This window comes from Patiria miniata, unplaced genomic scaffold, assembly GCF_015706575.1.
Source record: "Patiria miniata isolate m_02_andy unplaced genomic scaffold, ASM1570657v1 HiC_scaffold_9, whole genome shotgun sequence".
Lineage (NCBI taxonomy): Eukaryota > Metazoa > Echinodermata > Asteroidea > Valvatida > Asterinidae > Patiria > Patiria miniata.
In genome coordinates this window covers 5,223,884-5,251,166 of record NW_024037076.1, presented here as the reverse complement: position 1 = coordinate 5,251,166, position 27,283 = coordinate 5,223,884, and the positions used below count along the sequence as shown (strand labels likewise).

Here is a 27,283-nt window from a genome sequence, read left to right as displayed (position 1 = left end):
TTAACCATTCTGCTTTGTCCAACGCCAGCCTGATGACTGCATGATCGAGAGTTCAATTAACAGTCGGTATTTTTTATGTGTCAGACTGGGTCCATGAGATGAGATGAATGTTGCTTAATTAGGACTTAAATGTACGACTATCTGACATCCGGTTAATTTGTTAATTTTGTTAACCGAACTGTCCATGACTTCCGGACAACTGAGGGCGATGTTGCTGTGATTGTTGGGAGATACTTTCAGTTCAGGGGTTTTCTTTTCAAATTGTGAACCTCAATCTTGCTAACTGAAAATATATTGTGCGAAAGGTTTGCTCACAGGATTATACTGTCATGCACTGGCACGCACAATCACCAAAGACAAGATAGAGCATATAAAATAAACGACAGTCAATTATCAAAAATACTGGCATTTTGTTAATGCTGAAATAGCTGAGACATTACTGAGTTTTTGCCTGAAATGACATCACATTATTGTTGCTCATGAATATGGACATTCACATTTGCATGATCAAAACGAAAAGAGCACCTCAACTGCCATTGAACATTACACAAACAGTGATGATTGCAAAAAGGTTAATGAACACAAAGGTACATTTTCAATTACTGTAATTATAAAAAACAACATGCATCCGATACCATATGGGCCCAGGAAAACTTTACAAAATAAAACACAGCAATGCCATCAAATACAGCAATTGGGAAAATAAGATAGCATACGATATGAACAATTAGTGCATTCCAATTCATGGATTGAAAATATAAATGAATGGAGGTATTCCAAATGTGGTTGGTATTTCTCAACCCTCTAACCCTCAACAAGGGGAATTTGGCTAGAAACCCTGCCAAACGCAGCAACATGGCATCGTCTAAGTGACAAGCCTGCCTAGTGCAGAAAGATCCATCAGGCAAGAAGTCTCATGGCGAGATCCCGAACGCAGCAGGGAACTGATGCATGCTGGACTATAGCTCTCATTTTCTTGGAAGTGGCAGTTTATGCACTGGTGTACATACATGTACATGGTTGATACATGCAGATAGATAGATACAATATTCATCCAGTTTCAAGGAAAAGTAGTTCACAAAAATAATTACATTTGGCAAAATCCTTCTCGAACAGGACTTTTTCCATTCAAGGTATACACTCTCAGAGAAAAAGTTACTTCGTTTTAAAGAACGTGCTTGGCAAACAGCCAGCAAAGCTTATATCTGCATGATGCTTTGCATGTTTTTGGAATAGTATTACTTTTTTAGTAAGTCGAAACCTATCTGAGCCTAAATGTATTTTTGAGTCATGCCCACTTCGGTGTAAATTCGCAAACATGACTTCAACCAGTATCGTGTGTGCAATTTCATCAGTACGGAATGTGATCGTGAACAGTTGAGTTAGAAATAAGTCCACGGGTAATAACCTAAAACCCATTTATTATATCCTGCCATAACCAAATTCACACCGAACCTGTTTGATCGGACAATGCAGATTGAACACAAATGTACAACATATGAAACACTACAATACAATTAAGTATAACGCCTTAACAAATAATACATTGTACAGTGAATATATAATACAATATACATGCAATACAATCATAGGTACAAATAGATACAACGTACACGCATATATAAATTATCACCAGTGTCAACCTTTCTGTTTACATTGAGAATTTCGTTTACAAGTACATATCACCACAAAAGCCATACCTATTTCATCTACCTCGGCCAGAAAAGGCTTTGCCATGTGTCTCACAAACAAGACGCATGTACATGTACGTTCAGATACCTGAGCGAGAATTATCTAATTGCAAATAAACATTTAAAGGGAATATACAAAATTACATTGCAAACATAAAAAACTACTTCATTATTATGAAATACCTCACTGCACTTTTAGTGAATAACAGTCTAAAGCATCCTGTAAAATCATGGCACCTAGTGTGCTGTCATTTTCAAGAAAAGTGGTATTTTTGTATCAATTTCCAATGCTGATGGGCTGATCAGCGTTGAAAAAAATCTGGCTTTTTGTTTATAATACTACCCACATTTCATATGGATTTAGTCTGAATTTTGTTTTGAATCGATTACCCATCCATGAACGATAATAAGCCTTCAAGACTGGTTCCCTGACCTTACAATTCCCTGACGTCTATAAATTGCTCCATTTCAAGTTAGGTGAGGTCGGGAACCAGACTGCAATAATATGATTATTTTTTCTTGGTTTCTCCAGCATCTGCCAACACAAAACTTCAAACATGTCAGTGTAACAGGATTTGTTATAAAATATTTCTCCCCCAAGTCCATGCATTTTTGAAAATTACAGCAAAAGCAAATGTATATTCCCTTTGAATACATGGTCTCATTACAGACTGTGCATTCTTTCATGTCTGCTTAGAATAGATGAACTTGGTTAAGAAAAGTATTTGCCACAGTCTCGCAAATAAATGAGTTCTCATCGTGTGAATCCTTTCATTCTTAGATTGCCTCTGCGATAGAAAAGGCTTTGCCCAAAGTCTCACGAACAAATGAAACAATTTGTTTATCAACGGTGTGTAACCTTTCATGTCTATTTGTTGACATTAAGAAAAAGTTTTAGCACAGTACAGGTCTCGCAAACAGATGATTCTTAGAGGGTCAACTTTCATGCCTGATTTGCTTGCCTTTTTACGAAAAGTCTTTACCCCGGGTCTCGCAAACAAATGGGTTCTCATTGGTGTCAATCCTTTCATTCTTTCATGTCTTTTTAGATTGCCTCTGCTAGAAAAAGCTTTACCACAGGTCTCACAAACAAATAGTTTATCACTGGTGTGTATCCGTTCATGTCTGTTTAGCTGACTTTTTTGGGGAAAAGCTTCACCACAGGTCGGACAAACAAATGGTTTGGTGTGTATTCTTTCATGTTTATGTAAACTACCTTGGTAAGAAAAGGCTTTACCACAGGTCTCACAAATATATTTCTCACCGCTGTGCGTCCTTTCGTGTTTGTTTCGGTCGTTTCGATCAGAAAAGGCTTTACCACAGATTTCGCAACCAAATGGTTTTTCCCCGGTATGCACCCGGTCATGTGCCTTTAGTTTACTTTTACAAGACAAGCCTTTACCACAGGTCCCACAAACAAACAGTGTTCTGCCAGTGTGGATCTTCTCGTGCCGACTTAGATTAACCGGGCCAGGAAAGGCTTTACCGCATGTCTTGCAAACAAATGGTTTCTCACCGGTGTGCAACCTTTCATGCATCTTTAGATGATATTTGTCAGAAAAATCTTTACTGCAGAACTGGCAAGCAAAGGGTTTCTCATTGGTGTGAATCCATTCATGTACGGTCAGATGCTCGGCCCGGAAAAAGCCTTTACCACAGGTCTGACAAACAAATGGTTTCTCATCGGTGTGCGTTTTTTCGTGTCTGGTTCGACTACCACGATAAGAAAAGGCTTTACCGCATTTTTCACAAACAAATGGTTTCCCCACAGTGTGCACCTTTTTATGAGTGCGTAAATTACCTTTGCTTGATAAGGCTTTACCACAGGTCTCACAAACAAATGCTTTTTCATCACTAGCATTGACCCTCTTGCGCATCGTTGGACTATGTTGATCAGAGAGGCTATTGCAACAGATATCGCAAAAAAGTTCTCACACTGTAGTCTATGCAGTCTGTTGTGTAAGTGTAGATTTTATCGATCAGAATTAGGTTTACGAGATGTCTCACAAGAACATTTTCTCACTTACAGTGGACCCTCTGTTGACCATTTAGCTTCAAGCTTGATGAGAAGAATTTGTCACAAGAAAAAACAGACATTTGATACTTGTGATTCCACGTTTCTGAAGCTACATGTATTTATCTTGTTGGCCGAACATTCCATCAAGTATTACATTAATCTTTATCTTCTTGCAGTATGCTGAAGATTGTGAAAGCATCATCTCATTGGCTGGATATGTTGATCTTCATCAGGTTTCTCAGTGATTGGCCGATTCACGAGATGCCACAACGGACGTCAATTTGTAGTCGTTGTTGTAAAAAAGCAGATGGACTCTCTAAGTTCAAAAAAGAAAGTTGAAACCGAGATGAGATGACCATCTCCTGAAGACAGTCAGAGCATACTGACCGGAACGTCGAGTTTATACCTCTAGTTCTTTTCAGAACCATTCTCGTTGTTGAGAAATTATTTCCACATGGGTGTTTCCGCAAACTTGATATTCATTAACAACAATATAATTATGTCTTTAATGAGGATTCACCATTAGCATGGATCATGTATTTATGTTACCTTATTTCAGTCAACTTGATCAATTCAGAATCAGCTGATTCCACACAGGATCAGGACAGGACTCCGTTGTCCGCAGTTCACCACCTGGAGAATGCATTGAGAACATTTAAATGAAACTATCTGATTCTATTCACATGCTACAAAATACTTGTATGATTAGTACGAGGCGAATGGAACAATCGTCTGTCACCGAATGAAATTATTCTTTCCATTGCACGGATGTGAAACATTCATTATTTGTTTTATATAGTACCTGAATAAATCCTCGACATCTGATTGGTTGACTTATAAACTGGTACTTACATGAATGTCCTACTTTTTTCAGAACAACTGGTGATCCCTTCCAATATCCGATTTATTCAAAATTGTTCAACAAGTTCAGAACTAGCCAGCATATTCAATTTATCTCGGTCTAAAACTATTCCAAAACTAAGTTCAGAACTTTCGTATCCAATTTATGTATTTTAAAAACTGTTCTCAACAAGTTCAGAACTACCTATATTCAAATTCGTCTCATCGTTTTTCAGGAAATCTTATTTACTTCTTTGTGTTAGCAGCGTCAGCATTTATCAATATTTCTTCGGAGAACAAACGGAGATTCTAGCGAATGGTCCGCCAAATTTGACATTCTGCGAATCAGATTCGTGATACAGCGCCACCACCGGCAGTAATGAAACCGTGCAATAGAAGTTCTATTCGCCGTACAATAGAACTTCTATGTTTATGGTGCTTCCGCGCCGTGCGTTGGGACGAATAATTCAATGACATGATCAACGATCCAGCAATCAGATGACGGGGATTTATTCAGGCGTTGTATACTACATGAGTACATGTAAATCGCTATCTCCCCAGTCTCCCCTTTACATGTCATTGATGGATTGAAAATATCGTTGTAATGACATTACTACAGATTTCATTTCTTTTTCTTTTCTTTTACTACTGCAGGAGACCGCTTACGACAACTTGGACGACGGTCAACCGCATCTCCTCCGCCCGCTGATGATGTTCAACAACCGCCTACTCCTCCTGCCGTTAAAGCTCAACAATTCCCTGCCCCAGCAGCAGTTGACGTTCCTGCTGAACCACTCTGACCCGGGTCTTCTCCCGCCGACCTCGATTTTGGCCGATTCAAAGATCCAGAGGTATGTCCAATTGTCAATGATGTGTTTAACTTTAATTCTGAGTCCCGGCTCATTTGTGAAAACTTGTTTTCAATAAGAACACCCCGACGGCTCGAACCTTCTCCTTTGACATTGTCCGATCTCGTTTAGGAACAAAAAATCCGCCCCCGGGGCGGGGGTGAACATTGATCATTTATTTAGAGTCGTCTACAAACAAATCCGCTATCACGCAACTGTAAACGTTTCCTTAAAAACTTTCCTTTAGGGTTATTTTTAAGGCATGCTATAACGCAAGACCTTGTGTATTTCCCTCAGCCCCAACTCCAGACTTCTCCAACAAAACATCACCACTGACTCCGAGCACGACATGGAGCGTTTGATCGGACATCTCCAAAACCCTGACCTTAATGAGGAAGTGAGGGGACGACTTCCAGGCAACGACTGGACCTTTCACGATCTGACCGATGTGAAAGTCTACGTCACCAATGACCCCCTACACGAAGATCCTCAGCAGTTGCCCTCTGACCCGAATGATACCGATGACAACAACCAGGAACCCAACATCCAAGAGTACCTGAAGTTGCTCTCTGACAACTGACCAGTAGGTTCTACTTTCTGTGGCCGTGCAATGGAGATGACAGACGGTCTGCTCGCCATTTTTCACCGCCTGCAAACTCGGTCAAGGCAAACGCGGTTAAGTATCATCGGTGTCCAACGATTGTATTTCACCAGCGGCTTGAAACTCTCATTTGTGGGGCCGGGGTTGAAAACCTATCAAAAAGTCGTTGGCTTTGATGCCAACGCTCTCTCTACCCGTGGGCACTGATGCAAGATATGCCCACAGGAAATTTCGTGCGACGCAAGGCGAATGAGAATTCCAAGCCGCTACAGAGTCAAAAATATGGGAACATGGCTGATGAATGGGTCGACTGGATAGCGCGGAGCGAAGGTGTTAACATCACTCACAAGTTCGGGGGTGAAATATTGGTAGGGTAGCGGGGCATTCCAGATCCGGTAGACGGTTACTGTGCACCAACAAACACGGTACATGTATACCAACTCCACGGCTGCTTTTGGCATGGCCACTGCTGTCGCATGATTGAATAAAATGCCATGAGACAAGCTACGCGCGCGGAATTGCGACAGGATACAGAGAGGGTGGCATCGTATATCGGCGACCAGGGGCACAACCTCATAGAAATGTGGGAGTGCCAATGGTTCGCAGACCAATCTAGAAATGCGCGCGTCAGAGATTTTCTTAATTCGATTAGACCTCCCCACTTGCAGCATGACATTTTAAACTTCATAAGAGACGGGTCCGTGTTCGGAGTCGTTGAGTGCAACCTGCGCGTCCCATGCCACCGGCGCTGGTGGACACATTCAGTCACACGGTTGCGAAGGGCGATTTCTAAAGGTTACGTAACACTTCATTTTGAATGAAACTACATGGGCACACACATGTTTACGTTGGCGGGCGAAATCTTTGAAACTTAATTTCTCCCGTTTGGAAGACCGTATCTTCATGCAACTTTCAGGGTTTACTTTCCTCATAATGATCCAAGTATGTGCTAAAAATCATTGTGATGTGTTCATTACTTTCGCTGAAATTGGAAAAATAGGCCTGGCTACGTGCATTGAAAATTGTAACACTGACGTTTGCAATAGCTGTCAATCTTTTCAAGCCTCACGAATATTAATAAGGTTCATATCCATTATGGTGTGCAGTAAAAATTTTGAGAAAAGCCTCCACGAGTTATTAATTGATAAATATCAACCTTTTGCCGGCTTCCATTGGTCGATACCGAGACCCACGCCAAAACACGCCGAGTGAGGCTAATGAATATGCTAATCTACAACACGATAACGTATGGCTTAGCCGAAATCGGTCAACCGTAGCGCCTAAGGCACTTTGCTGAACAATGCATGTGAAGAAATTTGGCAGAAATCATCGTCGAAATTTTCCATGGAGATCGTTCAAATTGTAACACTAGCATTTGCAACAACATATCAAGCTGAAATTCGGAATATACTTAGATGATGTAAGTGTTCAACTGCTCGTGAAATGACAAATTTGAGAAACTCCTAGAAATAGATACAAATACAGAGATTTGGGGAAGTTTTCGAACGATTTCTTCCAGACTTGAAGGTCAGCTATACCAGTAACCAGCATTGACGTTTCGGCATCGATGACGGCGATTTTTTTCACTGACATGAAGTTGAGAATTTCTTCTTCCGTTATAATTTAACTTTTCAATCATACAATGCATATTTTCTGAGAAACACAACGTTCAAAAGGCCATGTTTTTTGTGGTGCATGAATTTCACTGCTCTGCTATAGCGTCTAAGTACGTAATCGGATTACGCTGAGCAGGAAGGGATGTTGAAATCTGCCCAGCGAAGTTTATTTGGGTCCCATATTTTGCTTGCAACGCCGTTACTTAGGACATGGAGCTTCATGCTTAGGATTTATCTCTCCCACAGGATTGAATGTATGAAGTTGTGCAACACGGACCCGACAGTTGTTTCAGGGCTTTTGGTGAACTGAGGCCAAAAGAGCTGGGGATAAGGACCCTTCCAATGCCATTTTGGCCGACACGATGAAGTTACTCGTCAATTCCGCGCTTGGGAAAACGGTAACGAATCTATTCAACATAACATGACCGTCAACATATCCGATGACACCAACGCTCCGGGCTATGCCAATGACAAACTCTGTCAAGCCTTTCATCAGATCAGGGACGGTGTTTATGAGATTGACATGACGAAGAAATCAATTTGGTTAAACTTGTACCCATCCAAATCTGTTTCTTCGTCTACCAGTATGCCAAGCTACGGATGCTGGACTTCTGTTTCGATTTTCTTAAGAAGGTCATTCACATCTGACTTTCAGATGGTGAAATGGACACGATTCTGCATATTAAGCCATGTCTGATCTTGAACGGGAGGGTGATGGGATTGTCGCCTTTTGCAGCAAAACTCGTTTCTGTTTCGGTGCATCAAATAAAAGTAGTTGCAATGGGTTGAACAAAAAGATAAACGAAATCACAAAAGAGAAATACATGTACTTTGATGTGCTCAGGACTACAACGGCGGGGTGCCGGGGTTGGGTGTAAACCAGAGGATTCACAGTGAGAAATAACAACATGTACACTTACAGACAGAACAAAACAGCCGTGACTTATCTATACATGTAATCAAACGAATAGTCGCTGAGGACGGGGTTTCAACTACATTTAGTGAGCTGTGAATTATGTAAAGGAAAATAATAATGATTTTATAATGATAATGTATTTAATGAACAATTTTTACTTTAATATTGTGTGTAGACCAACGTACTAACATGCACGTTTCATTTAAAATAGAATTGTGCACTGTGAACGTTGATATTTCATTTGAAATTTAATTTGGTTCTTGATTTCGTTTAATTTGGTTATAACACTTGGGAATAATAATTACACTGTAATAAAATACACTTTAGTTTATTGTGACATACATATACTGCATTATCAAATTATAATAGCTCGGATAAATCTTCTTACTGGGTTACTACTCCGTATTTTTTGATCAGGAAAATTATTGATTTTAAATGTTTATCCCTGTCTTATGTACAACTTACATGTAACATTGTTTCCATTTTTGTCATTAAATATTTATGTATTACTTTTATGTCAAAGGGGATTCCTACTCGACAAGCTCTGCTTTTTGGGGATCCCCTTCCATCACCTCATATACATGTATGTCATAACTGCAAATGTGCTCAAAGTATATAAATATATGTCTTGTAAAATCAGTCCTTAATATCTAAAACTATGTATTTTATGCCTTGTCACGTATGTGTTCAAATAAGAAAGAATGAATGAATGAGTGAAAAGGAATTGAACTGAAACAAGAGTTGAGCAGACATTAAAATGAATGAAAAAGTGACACTTTGTTGGGATTGTCCATTTGTTTGTTTCTCATTCTGGTAGTTTATATTGGTATATCTATTATTTTTTTTTTATATTTTAAAAATAAAAACCAACAATTCAAACTGATAACTTCTCCCGTATTATTTTGATGTACACTCACCTGATTGGCCCAACTTGTTTTGATCTAAACGTCATTCCAGCTTTTCCAATCATTTTCGTTGACCCATTGGTCCATCTTGTTTTGATTTTCAAACTGACAATTCAAACCGATAATGAATCCACCCCCCCCCCCCCCTCACCTCACACAACACTCTCTTCCATGCTCCACAACTCCAACTCACTCTTACTCCTCTCCACACCCTCACCTACTCCACAAATACACCTCATTTGCACCATAACAGGGTGTTAAATGCACCTGCTAAACTAATGACATGGCCGTCCGTTCACAGTGACATCGTTTTTGCCAGGCCCAAAGATCCTACAGTGTGGCGTAAGGCGAAGTAAAAAAAAAACATGTTTAGCGTCCCCGCCCACTTCCTTTTTAGAGGCTGCCTCCTTTTTTTTTTTTTTTTTTTTTTTTTTTTAAAAGACAAAAATTGATAAATTTTAACGATCTCTGACGAAAGAAATCGTATTTTTAGACTTTTATACCGTGTATAAAGCTGTGGAAATAGTCAATGAGTCCAAGTGGCGGCCATTTTGAAAAAAGCTGGTAACCATCTTGAAAAATAGCCCGGCCGCGCTGTCTTGAAAAATGCGTCGGGTGGCCATTTTGAAAAAAAAAAAAAAAAAAAAAGGGCCTCCTCCTTCCTTTTTGTCAAAGAGGCAGGACGCTAAACATGTTTTTTTTTTTATTTTGCCTAAATGCCTACGGCGCTATAAGATCTTTGGGCAACGCAGGTCAGCCGACCAGCGTTGGGGAAAAAAACTGGCTGTATTTCAAATACAGCCCCAAATTTACCATAATTCTAGTTAGTCCGCTTTTTGTTTGCTACATAATTACATAATTACAGAGGTACAAAGCCAGCTAAACTGGTTCCCTAACCTTACTATTCCCTGACGTCTATAAAGTGCTCCATTTCTCCTCAAGTGGGGTCAAGAAACCAGACAACAGGAACATGATTGTTTTTCTTGTTTTTTTTGCAGCAACTATAAAGATCTACGAACACAAAACTTCAAAAAAGTCAGGGTAACAATATTTGCTATAAAATACCAACCCCAAATCCATCAATTTTTTAAAATATTAACAAAAGCAAATGTTGCATAGGGACCTATACCCTTTAACCCATGCGTACAGGAAGCGGTCATGGCCGCGGCCGGCCGCTAATCCTCATTGGAATGCAGTTGCCAGCTGTGGTATGCCGTGACACACAGCTAGTGGGTAGTTCCACAGCTGCTGCTTTTGTGCAGTCCCGCTACCACACAAAGGCTGTGCAGTCATGCGGGCCACTTGCTCTATGTGTGGAGGAATGTCCCCATTACACCCAGTCCTTAAAGGGAAAATACAACATTTGCAAACATCAAAAAATAAAACTACCAAATCATTTTGAAATACCTTGCTGGACTGTTGGTGAATGACAGTGTAAAGCATCCTGTAAAATCATGGCACCTGGTATGCTGTCATTTTCAAGAAAAGTGGTATTTTTGTATCAATTTCCAACGCTGATCGGCCGATCAGCGTTGGAAAAAACTGGCTTTTTTTCAAATACTGGCCCCAATTGACCATCGCACTTGTTTGCAATTGATTACAAACCTATGAACGGGTACGAGCCAGCTAGACTAGTTCCCTGACCTTACAAATCCCCAATGTATGTAAACTGCTCTGTTTCTTCTTATATGGAGTCAGGGAACCAGACTACAGGAAAATGATTGTTTTTCTTGGTTTTTATAGCATTTTCGAACCCAATACCTCAAAAAAGTCAGTGTAACTATATTTGCTATATATTTCCAACCCCCCAATTCCATCCATTTCTGAAAATTACAGCAAAAGCAAATGATGTATATTCCCTTTAAAGGGAAAATACAACATTTGCAAACATCAAAAAATAAAACTACCAAATCATTTTGAAATACCTTGCTGGGCTGTTAGTGAATGACAGTGTAAAGCATCCTGTAAAATCATGGCACCTGGTATACTGTCATTTTCAAGAAAAGTGGTATTTTTTTAACAATTTCCAACGCTGATCGGCCGATCAGCGTTGGAAAAAACTGGCTTTTTCTCAAATACTGGCCCCAATTGACCATCGCACTTGTTTGCAATCGATTTCAAACCTGTGAACGGGTACGAGCCAGCTAGACTGGTTCCCTGACCTTACAAATACAATTCCCCAATGTATGTAAACTGCTCTGTTTCTTCTTATATGGAGTCAGGCTACAGGAAAATGATTGTTTTTCTTGGTTTTTATAGCATTTTCGAACCCAAAACATCAAAAAAGTCAGTGTAACTATATTTGCTATATATTTCCAACCCCCCAATTCCATCCATTTCTGAAAATTACAGCAAAAGCAAATGATGTATATTCCCTTTTAAGGGGTTGGTTTGGGACACATTGTACAGGCACAGTACCGGTATAAAAACGGACAGGCCTAAAGTGCAGTGCATCTGCTCTTTCAGCATGACTGTTGGCGTTGCGGCAGAAAATTGTGAATTGTTTTCGACCTCCAAACTCTCCTGTCACGAATTCCTTGGCCCCAGTATTTCACATGTATTATTTCGACATAGTTAGGTACCTATATGGTGGGATTAAATCTCTGAAATCTCAAACGAAACAGTGAAATTTACCAGAATTTCGCTCACCAAAACCGCAGTCACAGAAATCTCGGCCCTCTGTCAATCTGTCATCGCCTGCTGTCTAGCTGTCGATTGAGGGCGTTTTTAATTAGCTCCGCTAGCTAGCTAGCGCGCGTAGCTCTGCTAGAAACATGCGAACCATCTCCCATGTATTCTTCCTAAAATTGAGTATTGAGCAAATTAAAGATACAGTGCGTACATGAAGGAGATTCCTGTGATCATCTTAAATTTATTTTGTAAGCGAACTTGTTGTCAATTTCACCCTTTCGTTTGACATTTCAGGAGATTTGGGAAAGAATATCAGGATATCCAGACGCGCCCCAGACGCCACTTCAGACAGCGGTTTAGCCCCATTAAATGTGGCCTATTTACTGGACTGCCTCCGTAAACATAGGCCACACATCCACATGTACAAAAACGTGTCGCACTTTGCCAAATTTTGATTTTCACATTTAGGCTTACTTTGTAGGTTTTTTTTGCTTTAGAAGCATTCTCACCCTCTTTATAGGCTAATCAGAAAGTGCTGCCGTTTTCAGATGTCTAATTTTTGTGAAATTTCATGTTGAAATTTTGATACGCAAACGTGTGCAAATGTATCTGGAAATTTCACGAAAAATGGACATCTGAAAAAAGGCAGCACTTTCTGATTAGCCTATATAGAGGGTGAGAATGCTTCTAAAGCAAAAAAAAACCTACAAAAGTAAGTCTAAATGTGAAAATCAAAATTTGGCAAAGTCGACACGTTTTTGTACATGTGGATGTGTGGCCTATGTTTACGGAGGCAGTCCAGTAAATAGGCCACATTTATGGGGCTAACAGCGGTTGTGTACAAAACTGCAAAGTCTGTGTAGTCCCCACTTGTTGTGTGGCCTCTGTATTGCTGCGCTGTACGTTCATGACGTTAGGCCATGAAGGAATAAGAACATTCTTCCATGGTTAGGCAACACGTCTGGTTTCCCAAGTGCTAAGCATCGCCAAGTTACGATTCTTACATCATTTGAAAGCGCTACCTTTCCGAAACATTCAAGTTGCTGTTATTTTTTTGGGGGGGGGGGCGGTTAGGGTTGTGTTTGTGTAGGTGATCAAAATGGCTTGTGTTAAACGTTTGACCTGTTTATTATCTTTTCAAATCATCTTCTTCTTTTTTTTTATTGCCTGTCATACCTGTATGAACTTTTAGCTTTTTTTGTAAATATTGTACATGTCAGCATTTTATGCTGTTTTATGTGCATTATATATTTTGTTTCTAATAAACCAGAAACATTTAACAGTGTCTCCGTTCCATTTTGTAGAAGATGGACAGCCGCCAGATAGGGTTGGCCGACAGCTGCGTTGTCCGTGTGCACTCTCACAAGTCTTTCCGTCCAGGCAACACTACGAGCCAATCGGAGTACAGCTGTAGTGGTGTTGTCATTGACCCTCAGAACGGACTGGTTTTGACTAGCGGTCAAGTGTTTTCAGAGGTTGTGAACCAGGGATCTAGGGGGCCAATTTTGTCTTCAAGACGCAGAGGTAAATATTACTAACATGTATGGAGCGTGCACAAATATGACACGGTTTGAGGGTGGATAGTTGTATGGTTTAAGTGAGTGCAGTGGTAAGAATTATATCATGGAGCATTCCATCTGTCACCTCATGAAATTATTCTTTCCATTGCACGAATGTGAAAACATTGTTTATTGTTTTATACAATGCCTGAATAAATCTTCGTCTTGTGATTGGTCAGAGCAGCCAAAAGTGTGACCGTGTAAGGCCAAAACAAAGTCTCCGGTTTCTGGTATGGAGCTTGCCCCAAAAGTGGTGCGGAGAAGGTTGTTTTTTTTCCCCCTACTTTTTTTATTATAAGATGGAATTTTTGCATCGGGGTGATATAAATCAAATTAGGTTTTGCCCTTCACCGACGTTTAGACACTGCATACTCATCAGATTTGAACCGGCCAATTGATCCTGTTAGCTCGGTGGTCGAGTGGTAAGACATCTGCACTAGAAAGCAGGAGGTCGTGGGTTCGAGTCCCACCCGAGTGATTTTTTCCAACTTTCACTCGGGAGGTAACACACTGAGTGTACAGTGTTTAAACGTCGGTGAAGGGCAAAACCTAATATGATTTATATTACCCCGACGCAAAAATTCCATCTTAAAATAGTTTAAGCGGTACCCGCTGCTATGTACATCAGATTTGAACCGGCGAACTGATCCCGTTAGCTTGGTGGTCGAGTGGTAAGACATCTGCACTAGAAAGCAGGAGGTCGTGGGTTCGAGTCCCACCCGAGTGATTTTTTCCAACTTTCACTCGGGAGGTAACACACTGAGTATACAGTGTTTAAACGTCGGTGAAGGGCAAAACCTAATTTAATCTACTTTTTTTTCTTCAAATATCAGCTGATGTTGCAGATGACGCTTCAATCCCCTTAGAAGTCGTACGAATATCCTTCTGGGTGGAGCTTGAGGTTACCTCATTAAGGCCATAAGTCTTGAGAATTCTGTACCCACTTACAATCTCGACTCACACGAACATTCTTCGGGAAATTTGTATCTAGTCAAGACAAAAATCAGAGAAAACATGAATTGTTTTTGTTTTGCTTAAAGAAACGTGTACCTTTTTTTGGTTCCATGAAATGAACTTGAAAACGATGTTTGTGTTCAGAATGCCGCAACTTGAAAGGTACATCCATGAGTGATTTGAATGATTCTTGTAAAAAAAATTCACATGCATCCCTATGCGACTGATTTTCCGTTTAGTTGAAAGAACACTTACTTTTTTGTGATCCATGGACTTTGTGTTCAAAATGCCGTAACTTGAAAAGTACATGAGTGATCTGATTGACTCTTGTACTAAAACAAAGCCCATTGATTGGGCTTTCATATCCTAGATTTTGAAAGTGCTACAGGCAAAACTTCATTCAAAAATTGGTCTTGCCATTCGGGATGCTGTTGGTTTTTTTTCTCTGCCTGTTGATCATTTTGCTTGATGTTACCATAAACACTCTGTTATGTTGTCAGCCAAAACCAGCCAGTCTTTGCTTCCTCTGTTACCTTCAGGAAGTTATGTATACTTCACAGCGAAAGAATTGAAGAAGAATGTCTGCATTGATGTCATCCTATCTCAACCAGTCCAACCTCATCTTGCGCTTTTGCCTGCTTCCTCGTCGACTAAACGCATCCCTTCATCTAGTCACAATCATTCCAACTTGGGCACAAGAACCAAACGGGCCGAGCTGGTCTTAATGTGGAAGTGCCAGGAGTTTGACAACGTCCTTCAAACCATCGTTCCGGAGAAAGACGGCTGGAAGTTTACGGACAGCGGAGAAAGCGACGGCGCGAGAACCAACCAATCGGGTGACTCGAATTTGCGGTCGGATCCGGAGACGGATTCGGCAGTTGGTCAGTGCGTGGAGCCCTGTGGGTTGAGCTCGGTCTCCAAGAATTTGCCCGGGGAGAATTTCATCAGTTGGTTTGCTCTGCTGAAGGTGGGCAACGACTGTAATGATTCCGGTCGGCTTGGTCACGCTTTGAATGCCATCAGGTAAACTGGACAGATGAACTTTCACTGTTATTTGGGTTGGGGGGGGGGGTTTCAGAAGACAATACATGTATGTGGTATACATTAATACCAGGTGTATTCATGTGCAGGGTTTCTTCAGTCATGGAAAATCCCGGAAAAGGACTGGAATTCAAAGCTGTTGTGGAAATGTCAGGGAATTTTCAGTGTTACTGTTGCAGTAGCAGTACTCTGTACTCGTTACTCGTACTCGAGTATTACTCGAGTACTTTTTTCAAGTACTCGTACTCGAATGTCAATGTACTCCTACTCGAAATGACGGTACTCGTACCTGAGGAGCAAAGTACTCGTACTCACACTTGTTGAAATTGTACTCGACCATCAAAATACTTGTACTTGAATAGCAGTACTCCAAAAACAATAGTATTGCTTGACTTACCACTGCCTTATTTTATCGATACTTGCCCTTTGAAATGGTTGATTGGCTATTCTTGCGGGGAAATCGAAGTTTCCTGGTTTTCCTCTGTGCACGTCCGGACACCCACATTTAACAGCTAGCGGTGAGTGGGTCTGTATATTGGTCTGATTGGGCCTGGGCCAATTACGCATAATGAACCATTTGCGGTATGGCCGTATTCGGAAATGGGTACTCGTACTTGTAGTCGGAATACAAGCATGGAGGCCCTTCCTTTGATAACGCACCAGAATAGAAATACAAAAGCCGTACAAAAGCCGTATAAAATTTTAAATATCCTACAGGTTTGTGCACAAAAATGGATGCGCCCAGCAGGCATCACTTGTTCGAGTCAACGCTCTAGTTATTATATGTTGGAACCTGATTATTTGACTACATTTGGAAACATCAATATCACTCGCTTTGCAGGCCCTCCACACTTCAAGATAGTTTTCTTCAGCAAGGAGACCCCATCTGTCTGCAGACGACCCCATTTGGTGCCACGTGTCCCGCCGTGTTTCTCAACAGTATCAGTAAGGGGATTGTCAGTAATCTGGCAGGCCCGCGGCACCAGCTCGTCATGACAGATGCACGGTGCATCCCGGGCTCTGAGGGAGGAGGCATGTATGCGACAAGACGCGGAAAAAACAATCGCCAAGAAAGGTGAACCCCCACAAAACTCTGAAATTAAATTTCTCCAAACTCTGCCATAAATTGGTGAATAGTGTGGATTGATCAGAATCAGGATTTAAAGTGCATGCTTTCAACAAGTGAATAGAACTGACCCCAGTGTGCTTATTGATGGGCACCTGAAAAGACGTTTCAATTTCAAGATAATTTCTTTTGATTTTCTAAAGCTTAAAACCTATTTTTAATCTTAAAATAATAGTTCTTCAACCCTAACCCTCCCAAATCCTCCCAAATCCTCTTTGCAAAGTGGAGGATTTTGCAGGATTGAGACTATATAGCAAAAGCGTGTGGCTGATTTTGGAGGATGCACTGTGTGAAGGTCTTAGGGCGGACCTTGTGTTGTTTATGCTCAGCCGTGCATAAATTTTGGCCTAGGTTTTACTTGAAATCCTCCGCACTGCTCCAGGATGTCACTGGCTCTGCCTCAACATATTGACAGTGATTGCTGGAGGATTTTGCAGGATTGAGGCAGTGGTCACCCCTCCACGGACCATTTTCAAGAAATAACAGAGGATTTTGCAGGATTGAGGCTGTATGCTATTTTTACATGGAGGCAGTTGGAGGATTTTGCAGGATTAAGGTTATATACATCCCAGCAAAAATGCCTAGGGAGTTAGGGTTAATTCTGTGGGTTAATTTGTGAATTTAGAATTTAGAATTTAGAAATCGCCCAATAAAACAATTCCAAATTTGACTGGTTCGTGGCTCCTATATAGGTTAATTTGGGAATAAACTGCATTGCTTCCATTTGCTTGTTTGTCATCCATATTCAGAATGCAATGCGAACAGGTATGTAAAGTATATTTCGGGTGAGATCTGTGGATCTGCGTTTTCGCCCGATTTCCTACAGGATCTACTGATCACGCAAACGCAAATTTCTGCGCGATCAAGTGATAGCACAAATCCGGTTAAACCATGCCCGGCAAATGTACATGTTCTGAAAAGGAGAATTTACCTCATAAGGGTATCATTACTATTTTTCAGTGTGCTTGCTGGTGTCATAGTTGCCCCACTGTGCTGGAAGAACAACGAGTGGATTGGACTGACTCTAGTGTGCTCCATTCAAGCAATCCTAGAATCCCTCAGAAGCATCACTGATTCCCCGCCGACCAAGAAAATCTCTCCAGCTCCTGCCCTGCCAGAGGGCAGCAAATCAAGCCGAGGTATGCAAGATAATATCCGACCTGCTATAGCACAATGGTTGATAACCCCAACCTTTGACTCTTTGAGTGATGTCCTCTAACGTGGCACGGCCCCGAACGTGGCACAGTATGATTTTTCGCCTCTAGCGCCTTGCTAGAGCAAAAGTTTTGCCTGTAAGTAATATTTCAACAGGCCCTTAACATTCCTGTCCATACATGTAAATCATGAGTTTATCTGTCCGTTACACATTTATTTTGGCATGAGTTTCCAATTTATTTCTAAATGCACAGTGATGAACCCGTCAAAAAAGCGCCCAAGAAAACAAAAACAATTCACATGCATCCCTTTGTGAATTGTTTTTGTTTTGCTGAAAGAACACTTACTTTTTTTGTGATCCGTGGACAGAACTTTAAAACAATGTTTGTGTTCAAAATCCCATAACTTGAAAAGTACGAGTGAGTTGAATGATTCTTGTACTAAAAGAAAGCTCATTGATTGGGCTTTCTCATCCTAGATTCTGAAAGTGCTACAGGCAAAACTTCATTCATAAATTGGTCCTGCCATTTGGCATGCGTTTTTTTTACTCACCCTGTAGTGGCTCAAGAGGTATTGATTGCATAGCCTGTCATTTGTGTCTTTCGCAGCAAGCCCGCCCTCTACTGTCCAGCAGTGCATGAGGTCGGTGGTCCTGATCAAGGTCGCCGGGGTGTGGGGATCGGGCGTGGTGATCGACGCAGAAAGGGGCATCATTCTCACCTGCCGTCATGTGGTACAGAAAGCAACTAATCACCATGGTAATCACTGCTTCATTTCCGACAAATGTACTTTTGGAAACTTCGGATCAGGGGGCAAACTTTTCCATAGAAATTAGAAATAAGTTTTAATATCAGGGTTTGCCCTTTTAAACCTTTTCGATATACTCAAAGCATCTTGGGATTGGATGACAAACCAACCAGGCAATTTGTGCACAAACATATGGGACCGAGTACCAATTACAATTTTCAGTTGACTCCTCCTCATTTAACATCAAGAAGTTAGTGATCATTTGTTCTCACATTGTTGCGCTAGGAATTTGACATAATCGTTTTAATAATCTTCTTTTTTTAAAGCCTATTAGAATAAAGATGATTATGCGGAATTCCCATTTAGAGACCAGTTTTGTTAATCATGAATATCAATATCATATGATTGACCAATCAGAATCTAGATGTCAAGCTCATATCTCCAACACTGACCAATCACAACTGTTCCGCTGGGCCTGATATGACAAGTATCCTGAAATAAATTTAAATATTATTTCTTATTTGTACCATTATTTCTACCCATACATGTGTTATTGTTCTACATAACCCCCAAGGACAGACACGCAAAGAGAGAACAACAGATCCTTTTAGTCCTCGGGAGTTGGATCTTTTGTTCAAAATGGTCCTCTGTAGTAGGTTTGTGTGCTTAGTCCATGGGAGAGTGTTATATTACAGAGACAAAGGAAATCACAAAGCATTGTCCTCGGGAGTATAGTAAAACAAGAGTGGTGTGTTGTCAGGGTTTGACCTTAGCGGTAGTCCGCTCGCCAAATGCGAGGAAAAACAGCGGCAGACTAGTCAAAACCATTCCCTAAGTAGTCCACCTGGCGAGTCAAAATTATTGCAATGCTGCTGTTGTTTATGACTTTCTGGTGCACAAAAATAAAAATTTGATTGCGGACTAGTGAAAAGGCCCATGGACTAGATAAGAGTCTGTTTCACTTGTCTGCTGCCTAGTGAAAATAAAAGTTCACGTATGTTTGTGCCTTCCACTTAGTTTGTCTATTGTGCCCAGGTATTCCACTCGACGCCATCAGCCTTTGTCCCTTTATAAGGCTTCAATGCGGCACGACATAATCAGTCTTTTCTTACTTTAATTTTTGTTTCAATATGTCTATTGATGCTCCATATTCAAATGATGTAGTAGTCTTTTCGCATTGATTTTCGTTGATTAAGATGTTTATTTTGTTTTTCTTAAAAATCTGAGTTTTTAGGAATAAGGGAGACCTATGGCAGTGAAGCCAGCAATGTTAGTGTTCCCTTCCAGGTGATAAAATAGGGAGCTACATTGTTTGTTTATTCACAATTATTGATTTGTTCTTGATCAGTAGGATTCACGGTCAATTTGAATGGCAAAAAGAAAGCAACGAAAAATCCTTATAGAGAAATGTAGCCTAGTGGATTATATGAAGAGTTTTATTGGAAACTTATTTTGAGTATATCTTTTTGGGGTATACCTTTGGGAAAACTCACATAATGGAAATTTTGGACATTTTATGCCACCATAGCACCAGAATATATTGGTAAAATGTCGCCAACATGCGAAGACTAGTGGATGTCTCACACTGCGCATGTGCAGCAAGTAACCCCCAAGTGACTACACCGGCAATGGGCTATGAACATACGTGAGTTTAGGGCAAACCCTGGTATACCCCTAGCCTGCACACTTATCATGGTCGGCCGTACTGTAATGTAAACTAACTTACATCTTATTTCACAAACTTTCATCAATTGCAGTGCGTGTACGGATAGATTGGCCCTATATATGCTGGGAAGATGCCACTGTCGTGCATACTACCAGTCCCACCTCACCCTTTGACCTTGCTGTTCTCAAACTGGAGGGGGATTTGGGAGCATTGAAAGAGGCCCATGGAAGAGCTGGAATCGGAACAGCCAGATCATACTCTCCAGGTATTGTAAACAAACAGCTGTCTTATATTTACACTTGCCCCCCCCCCCCCCATTTTCCCAGGCCAACAAAACTGCCCCTCAAACGCACACGTATAAAAGCATAAAATGATCGCGCTACCAATAAAATTGCCTCCTCTCTAGTAATGCAAAACTGCCTCTCGAAAAAAAAACAAGTACCCCTCTCGCATTTAGATTGTGCACCTTCTTGAGATGGAAAACTACCCCTCGAAAGCACAAATACCCTTCTTTCAATAATACAATTGTGCCCCTCTCGAGATGGGAAATTGGCCATCAAAAACAACAATGCTCTTCTCGTGATAACTTCTCGAGATGGAAAACTGCCCCTCGAAAGCACAGTTAGTCCCCGCTCGCAACACTATCATTGTGCCCCCTCTCAAGATGAAAAAGTGGCCCCTAAAAATAATAGCGCTCTCCACGTGAATAAAATGGTCACTGAACTGGCCATCAAAAGCAACAGTGCCCCTATCGTGATAAAAAAGGTGTCTCTACATAACTAGGGAAAGAAACACAAAGAGCAAGATGGACAATGTAAATTATGTTCCTCGTCATATAGGTTTATAGCGAAACGAACAGGACCATATTCTTTTCCTCAACTTTCACACCGACAGAAGGTGCCCCTTTTTGGTGAATCCCCCCCCCCCCCCCAGCTTGAAAAGTGTTCCGACACCCCTGGGTAAATTAAACCTATTAAAGTAATGATTTGAGGGAACTCTTTCAAGCTTGTACTTTATAATATTTCATTTAAATTTACCTCCAGGTCAGTCGGTCATTATCGTAGGCCATGCCCTACTGTCACCAGAGCTTGACCTCCTTCCCTCTGTGAGTTCAGGGGTCATGTCAAAGGTCATCACTGCCAACGGTGCCCCAGTAATGCTCCAAGTAAGTAGTTTTCAGACGGTAAAATTATGAGTTTTGGCTCTGCATCATTACATAACAGAAAATTTAGAGAGATGCTTAATCTTTTAGAGCAACATACAGTGGAACGCCGCTATACCGAACACCACTATACCGAACATTCGGCTATACCGAACATCATCCTTGGCTCCCGGGTTTAATGTACAAAACGTACCGAACATCGTTGTGAAAAAAAGTCAACAGATTAGCAAAAAACCTACCGGTTGTACACGTATTAAACACTAGCTGTTGGGCCACTTTTATTTCCCGAACATCAAACCTCCCATGGTTACATCGTGTTTGAATGTTGAAGAACGATAGATGGCTATTATTTCCCCAAGGAATAAAAGGGAAAACCACCAGTTGCTTAACGTTTGTGACAACTCCTCGTGCAACTGCGGGATGTGAGAAATGTCAGTTCAGTGACTTCAATATTGGTCAAAAGAGGGTACCGGCGGTTCAAAATCACTATACCGAACGATTGTTATTACGAACACTTTCTTTGGATCCCACGATGTTCGTTAGAGGGGCATTCCACTGTGCTGTATACAGGAGGACGTATTGACCTATGTACTGTTTGCACAAGTACCCCCTCAATAACTAAAATTTCATAGCAGTTATATTGAAGGAACTGGAATTGAAATTAATTCCTAAATGCGTATTTTACAGAAGAGAAACAACCTAACAAATATGCTCTAGGCATTTCAATTACGTACCTACACTGGCATCCCTACCAGTGAAGTCTTAAATCAACAGATTATCCTCTATGCATGCTGGTTGCAAGACAAATTAGAAATGTAAACAAGGCAAGTACTGGTATAACAGACCATACAACAACAAAAGGTACAAAATGAAATTATAACCTACCTACTTTAATTATTCATAAGATGGAATTTTGCGTCGGGGTAATGTAAATCAAATTAGGTTTTGTGCCCTTCACCGACGTATAAACACTGTATACTCGGTGTGTTACCTCCCGAGCGAAAGTTGGAAAAAATCACTCGATTGGGACTCGAACCCACGACCTCCTGCTTTCTAGTGCAGATGTCTTACCACTCGACCACCGAGCTAACGGGATCTGTTGGCTGGTTCGAATCAGATGTACATAGCAGCGGGTACCTCATTAACTATTCATAAGATGGAATTTTGTGTCGGGGTGATGTAAATCAAATTAGATTTTTTGCCCTTCACCGACGTATACACACTGTATACTCAGTGTGTTACCTCCCGAGCAAAAGTTGAAAAAAAATCACTCGGGTGGGACTCGAACCCACGACCTCCTGCTTTCTAGTGCAGATGTACCTACTTTAAAAAATATTAGGGTGTTACTGTATAAACGCCATTTTAGTCACCATAAGGATGTTCATTACCATTATAATTGTCCGTGTAAATTGTGTTGCAGTCGACTTGTGCAGTGCATGCTGGGGCAAGCGGGGGCGCCATTTTTTGTAATGGGACTGGACAACTTCTGGGTATTGTGACCAGTAATGCCAGGTGAGTTTTAGCCTTTGAATATGTCATGATTGGGTCACAGACTGGGCCAGAAATAATGAGTGAAACATCTCTGCTGAGGGGGGGGGGAGGTCTAGTCACCTGCCCCTAACTCAAATTTTATATTGTTTTGTTGTTATTAATACTGAAGTAATTATATCATTACAGTAAACAAAAGGTTCTGGTTAAGTTATTTTGAGTAATTTTGCTATCTTCCTAGTAAGAATTTGCCTGACAGAAAAACACTACAGACCAACTTTTTTGCATTTTTCTGATTGTTGGTTTCCGCTTAAATGCAGAACAGCTTTTATTTTAGTTTGGATTTTTTTTTTTTTTTTTGGCTTCAGCTTTGGCTTTTCCGCGTATTGTTGGAAAGCCTTTCTTTTTGTTTGGATTTTTTTCCCAGTTTCTTTTTCTGTCATGAGCAATAGCAAGTTAGAATGCATGACTGCTCTTGCAATGCACATAAAAATGTCACTCTTTGAAAATGCCGAAAAGCCTTTTGCCCTGTTCTAAAACAGGCATACACCTCTAGTTTTTTTTCTTTCTTTGTGCTTCATTCAGTGGGATGTAGCAAACTAGTACAAAACTCTTCATTCTTTGTCATGCAGAGATATGGACACGGGGGCCTCCTTCCCGCATATAAACTTCAGTGTTCCGTGGACTTTCATCGGTCCTATCCTGAATGAGTATCAACAAACTGAAGGTATGACAAAGGAAAAATCTTACATTTTGTAGACTGTAAACTTGAAAAATGGACTCTCCGCGGCAAACTCTTGGTGGCGCACTGCATTGTGAATAGCCCGAATTCATTCCCGTTAGATTTCTAGGTACCCTCGTGTGTTGCTGACCTGTTGATAGAATTGGCTAGGCTTTTAATTTCATAACTTTCATTTATCAAACAAATAAAGGCTTACAGGATCATTTGCTTTTCATGCTTTTTGTTTGTTGCCAATAGTATCACCAATCAAAATCCAAAGAAGAATGTTCAAAACCTCACCCGTTGAAGTTTCAGCTCAGTGAATATTACACCATTTGAGAAAGCAGTGAATAACAATGCACAATCTCTTGATCAGGAAACACAATTTCTTCATTGGCACTCTTTATTCAAAATATCAATCAATTGAGTGATCGTTTTTGGAAGTTGCCTTCATGTCGTGATTACTTCTAAATGACAGCAAGCCAGACGGAATATTTTCTCAGGGTGTTTAGTACCAGTATGATCTTTAAAGGGAATGTACATCATTGGCTTTCGCTGTAATTTTCAGAAATGAACTAGTTGAGGGGTTAGTATAATAGAACAAAATATTGTTACACTGACATGTTTGAAGTTTTGTGTCCGAAAATGCTGGAAAAACCAAGAAAAACAAAAATGTTCAAGTAGTCTGATTCCCTAACTCCACTAAAAATGAAATGGATCAATTTATAGATGCCGGAAAATTGTAAGGTAAGGGAACCAGTCTAGCTGACCTGCACCCGTTCATGAACATGTAACCAATAGCAAACACAATTTGGACTGAAACTAATGGTAAAAATGGAGTAGTTGTTGAAAAATAGTTAGGTTTTTCCAACGGTGGTCGGCCGACCACCGTTGGAAATGTATACAAAAATACCATTTTCTTGAAAATGACTTCACACCAGGTGCCATAATTTTACAGAATGCTTTAGACTGTCATTTACCAACATCCTAGTAAGGTATTTCGTAAAAACTTGGTAGTTTTATTTTTCGATGTTTGCAAATGTTGTATTTTCCCTTTAACCCAAGTAAACATTTTGATAATTCGGTAGGTTATTTAGGGGACATTGCAAGTGATCCTATATGCCTTTAAGTGATTTTTTCTTATGTTTTCTTGACGTCTTAAATGTAAAGGTACATGTGTATCATACCTTAATCTTGAGCCAAATTATTACTAATTCAGTATTTTGTAGTTCTAACCGCATTCAAATTTTTGTCCAGAATATTATGTCACATTCTTTATGTGTTTTTAGTTTTTTGTTTTTATTTTATTTTATTTTTTTTGCTAGTAATGCAGGAGAAATTCTGTGAATGTTTGAATTTTGTTTGCACTGTTTTTTTTCTGACTGCATGTTGCAGGTCTGAGACAATTTTCACATCTGCCGTTGTACATATCCGCCATTTTGAACTGAGAGAAAGATTTCAATTCAATTCAAGAAACATTTATTTCATACTCCTTTAGGCCAAAAAAAAAAAGTCTCCGGTTTCTGGTATGCGCGCACGTCACCGTAGCCATGCGCGTCGGCAAAATGAAAAAGGTTTTTTTTCAATGAAAGATGATGTCTCCAAACCGCCAAACTCACTGGTTTGACTGGAATCCTGCTGCTGCACAATTTTAACGTGTTTTTAGATTGGGTTATGGTCGAGAATAAGCTTTATGTGGCCTCTCTGGACTCCCATATATTTGCACTAAGTTTAGTCGGGCACCATTTGCAGTCATCAGCACACATTTGAAGCAAAAAAATCAGGTAAAAAAAAAAAAAGCTGCGTCGCCGCACCACTTTTTGGGCAAGCTCCATACCAGAAACCGGAGACTTTTTTTGGGGGGCCTTAGAGAAATGCATCAATAAACAAAAGGTATCTGGTACATAGCAAAATAACGAATTCGATAAATGTGTCACACACAAAAAATGTAATAAAAGTAAACTGCGCTATTAACAAGTGTAAAATTAAGTTTGGTTTATGATATTAAGATATTATTAGTATAGAAAGAAATGCATCTTTCAATCCTTTCATCCAATTTTCAGACCTTTTTTTTAAATGGCAATATATCTCACTACAGGAAGTGAGGCCCCTTAGTGCCCCACCCCCTCTTGCAAATTAAACCCAAATTACGCCACTAATTTGCTTAGAGAATGGCTGATTCACACAGTTTTGTGTCTGCATTTATATGTAGATGTGAGTGGGCTATACAGGCTGGATGCTGACGATGACCAACTTACGGCGTTATGGAACCTGGACAGCCAAGGGATTGCTCAGGGAAAAACAGCGCCTCAGACATTAAGCAAGCTATGACGAAGGCCACAGAGAAATTGGTGCAACCAAATTTATTATCAAATTGCATGTGACCCAACACAAATGAATCACATGTTGCTATACAGGGTGAGTAAAAAAAAACGAAACCCAAATGTCGGGACTATTGTTTTAGTGAAGTTCTTCATGTAGCACTTTGAAAATGTGGGACATGAAAGCCCAATCCATATTAAAGCTTTCTTTTAGTACAAGAATCATGCAGATCACTCATGTACTTTTCAAGTTAGGCAGTTTTAAACACATCCACCGTTTTAAAGTTCTGTCCACGGATCACGAAAAAGGTACGCGTTCTTTCAGCAAAATGAAAACAATTCACACACATCCCTATGTGATTCGTTTTCGTTTTGCTGTAAGAACACGGAACATTTTTGTGATCTGTGGACAGAACCTTAAAACGATGGTTGTGTTTAAAATTCCGTAACTTAAAAAGTACATAAGTGATTTGAATGATTCTTGTACTGCAACAGAGTTTATGAATTGGGCTTTCATATCCTAGATTTTGAAAGTGCTACATGAAGAACTTCACTAAAACAATAGTCCTGACATATGGGTTGCGGGGTGTTTTTTTACTCACCCTGTAGAGTCACCTAAAGTGAACTTTTTACAAAATCCCGCAATGAAAATTGGCCTAAAGTGTGCTCTTTCCACTGCACATGGAAAAACCTATAATATATAAAGTATTCTTATCACATGGTCCAACGTTAAATGACAATCCTAACAAAACACATCACTTGTTTGTTTTTTTAAATTCTGAAGCATTTTATGAAAAGTTGAAAGGTTATGTAAAAATACTATACATATTTGGTAAGTGGAGCTCTAGGCAAAAAGGGATATAATAATATAAAATGGTTGAACTGTTGATTTTATTGAGCATTCCTAAGACAAGCTATATGCTTGCCTTGTTACTGTCATTTTAGCACAAGTTTACCCTAACCATTCCAATACCAGTTGTAGCTATGATCACCCCAGGATTTGGAGAAACAGTGATCGATAAAGTGTCTTTCCGAGCGACACATGCACCCCAAACCTGCCAGTTGATTGGCTGGAGCCATAAATTGTATAACTGACATACAGATCCTTGTCATTTGATTGGTGGAACTCGCATCATGTGACATTCGTTATTGCTCCCATTCACGCCGGGGCACACAAAAAGTCCCATTCGCCCATGGGGAATGGGAAATACTATTGAACAGTTAGGATCGATGCTTGTTCCATGACGCAGTATTTGTGCAAATGCATGCTGGTGTACG

General features: G+C 40.3%; 2 protein-coding genes across 4 annotated transcripts; one reads left to right on the top strand and one right to left on the bottom strand.

Moving 5' to 3' along the window:
* Nucleotides 1–390: 390 nt before the first annotated feature.
* Nucleotides 391–12,174, bottom strand: LOC119720214 (zinc finger protein OZF-like). 2 transcript variants are annotated; one of them, XM_038189808.1, is made up of 3 exons: nucleotides 12,084–12,174; nucleotides 4,258–4,341; nucleotides 391–4,024 (listed from the first exon to the last, which is right to left on the bottom strand). In XM_038189808.1, the coding sequence occupies exon 3, from the start codon at nucleotides 3,566–3,568 to the stop codon at nucleotides 2,573–2,575; it is 996 nt and encodes a 331-aa protein (XP_038045736.1). In that variant the 5' UTR covers nucleotides 3,569–4,024; nucleotides 4,258–4,341; nucleotides 12,084–12,174; the 3' UTR covers nucleotides 391–2,572. The 2 variants fall into 2 exon arrangements, with proteins under 2 accessions (XP_038045736.1, XP_038045735.1); XM_038189807.1 differs by having other exon boundaries at nucleotides 12,069–12,167.
* LOC119720213 (peroxisomal leader peptide-processing protease-like) lies at nucleotides 11,863–26,117 on the top strand. 2 transcript variants are annotated; one of them, XM_038189806.1, is made up of 11 exons: nucleotides 11,863–12,012; nucleotides 13,370–13,589; nucleotides 15,118–15,601; nucleotides 16,461–16,694; nucleotides 17,706–17,884; nucleotides 18,509–18,658; nucleotides 20,405–20,578; nucleotides 21,357–21,478; nucleotides 22,896–22,987; nucleotides 23,596–23,690; nucleotides 25,897–26,117. In XM_038189806.1, the coding sequence occupies exons 2-11, from the start codon at nucleotides 13,373–13,375 to the stop codon at nucleotides 26,013–26,015; spliced, it is 1,866 nt and encodes a 621-aa protein (XP_038045734.1). In that variant the 5' UTR covers nucleotides 11,863–12,012; nucleotides 13,370–13,372; the 3' UTR covers nucleotides 26,016–26,117. The 2 variants fall into 2 exon arrangements, with proteins under 2 accessions (XP_038045734.1, XP_038045733.1); XM_038189805.1 differs by lacking the exon at nucleotides 11,863–12,012 and adding an exon at nucleotides 12,202–12,313.
* The last annotated feature ends 1,166 nt before the right edge of the window (nucleotides 26,118–27,283 follow it).

Bases quoted from the DNA above. Each gene is read 5' to 3' on its own strand.
- LOC119720214 (XM_038189808.1), bottom strand. From the start codon at position 3,568: ATGCGCAAGAGGGTCAATGCTAGTGATGAAAAAGCATTTGTTTGTGAG.
- LOC119720213 (XM_038189806.1), top strand. From the start codon at position 13,373: ATGGACAGCCGCCAGATAGGGTTGGCCGACAGCTGCGTTGTCCGTGTG. The intron at 13,590-15,117 runs GTAAATATTACT...TGTTACCTTCAG, and splicing joins TTTGTCTTCAAGACGCAGAG to GAAGTTATGTATACTTCACA. The intron at 22,988-23,595 runs GTGAGTTTTAGC...TTTGTCATGCAG, and splicing joins ATTGTGACCAGTAATGCCAG to AGATATGGACACGGGGGCCT.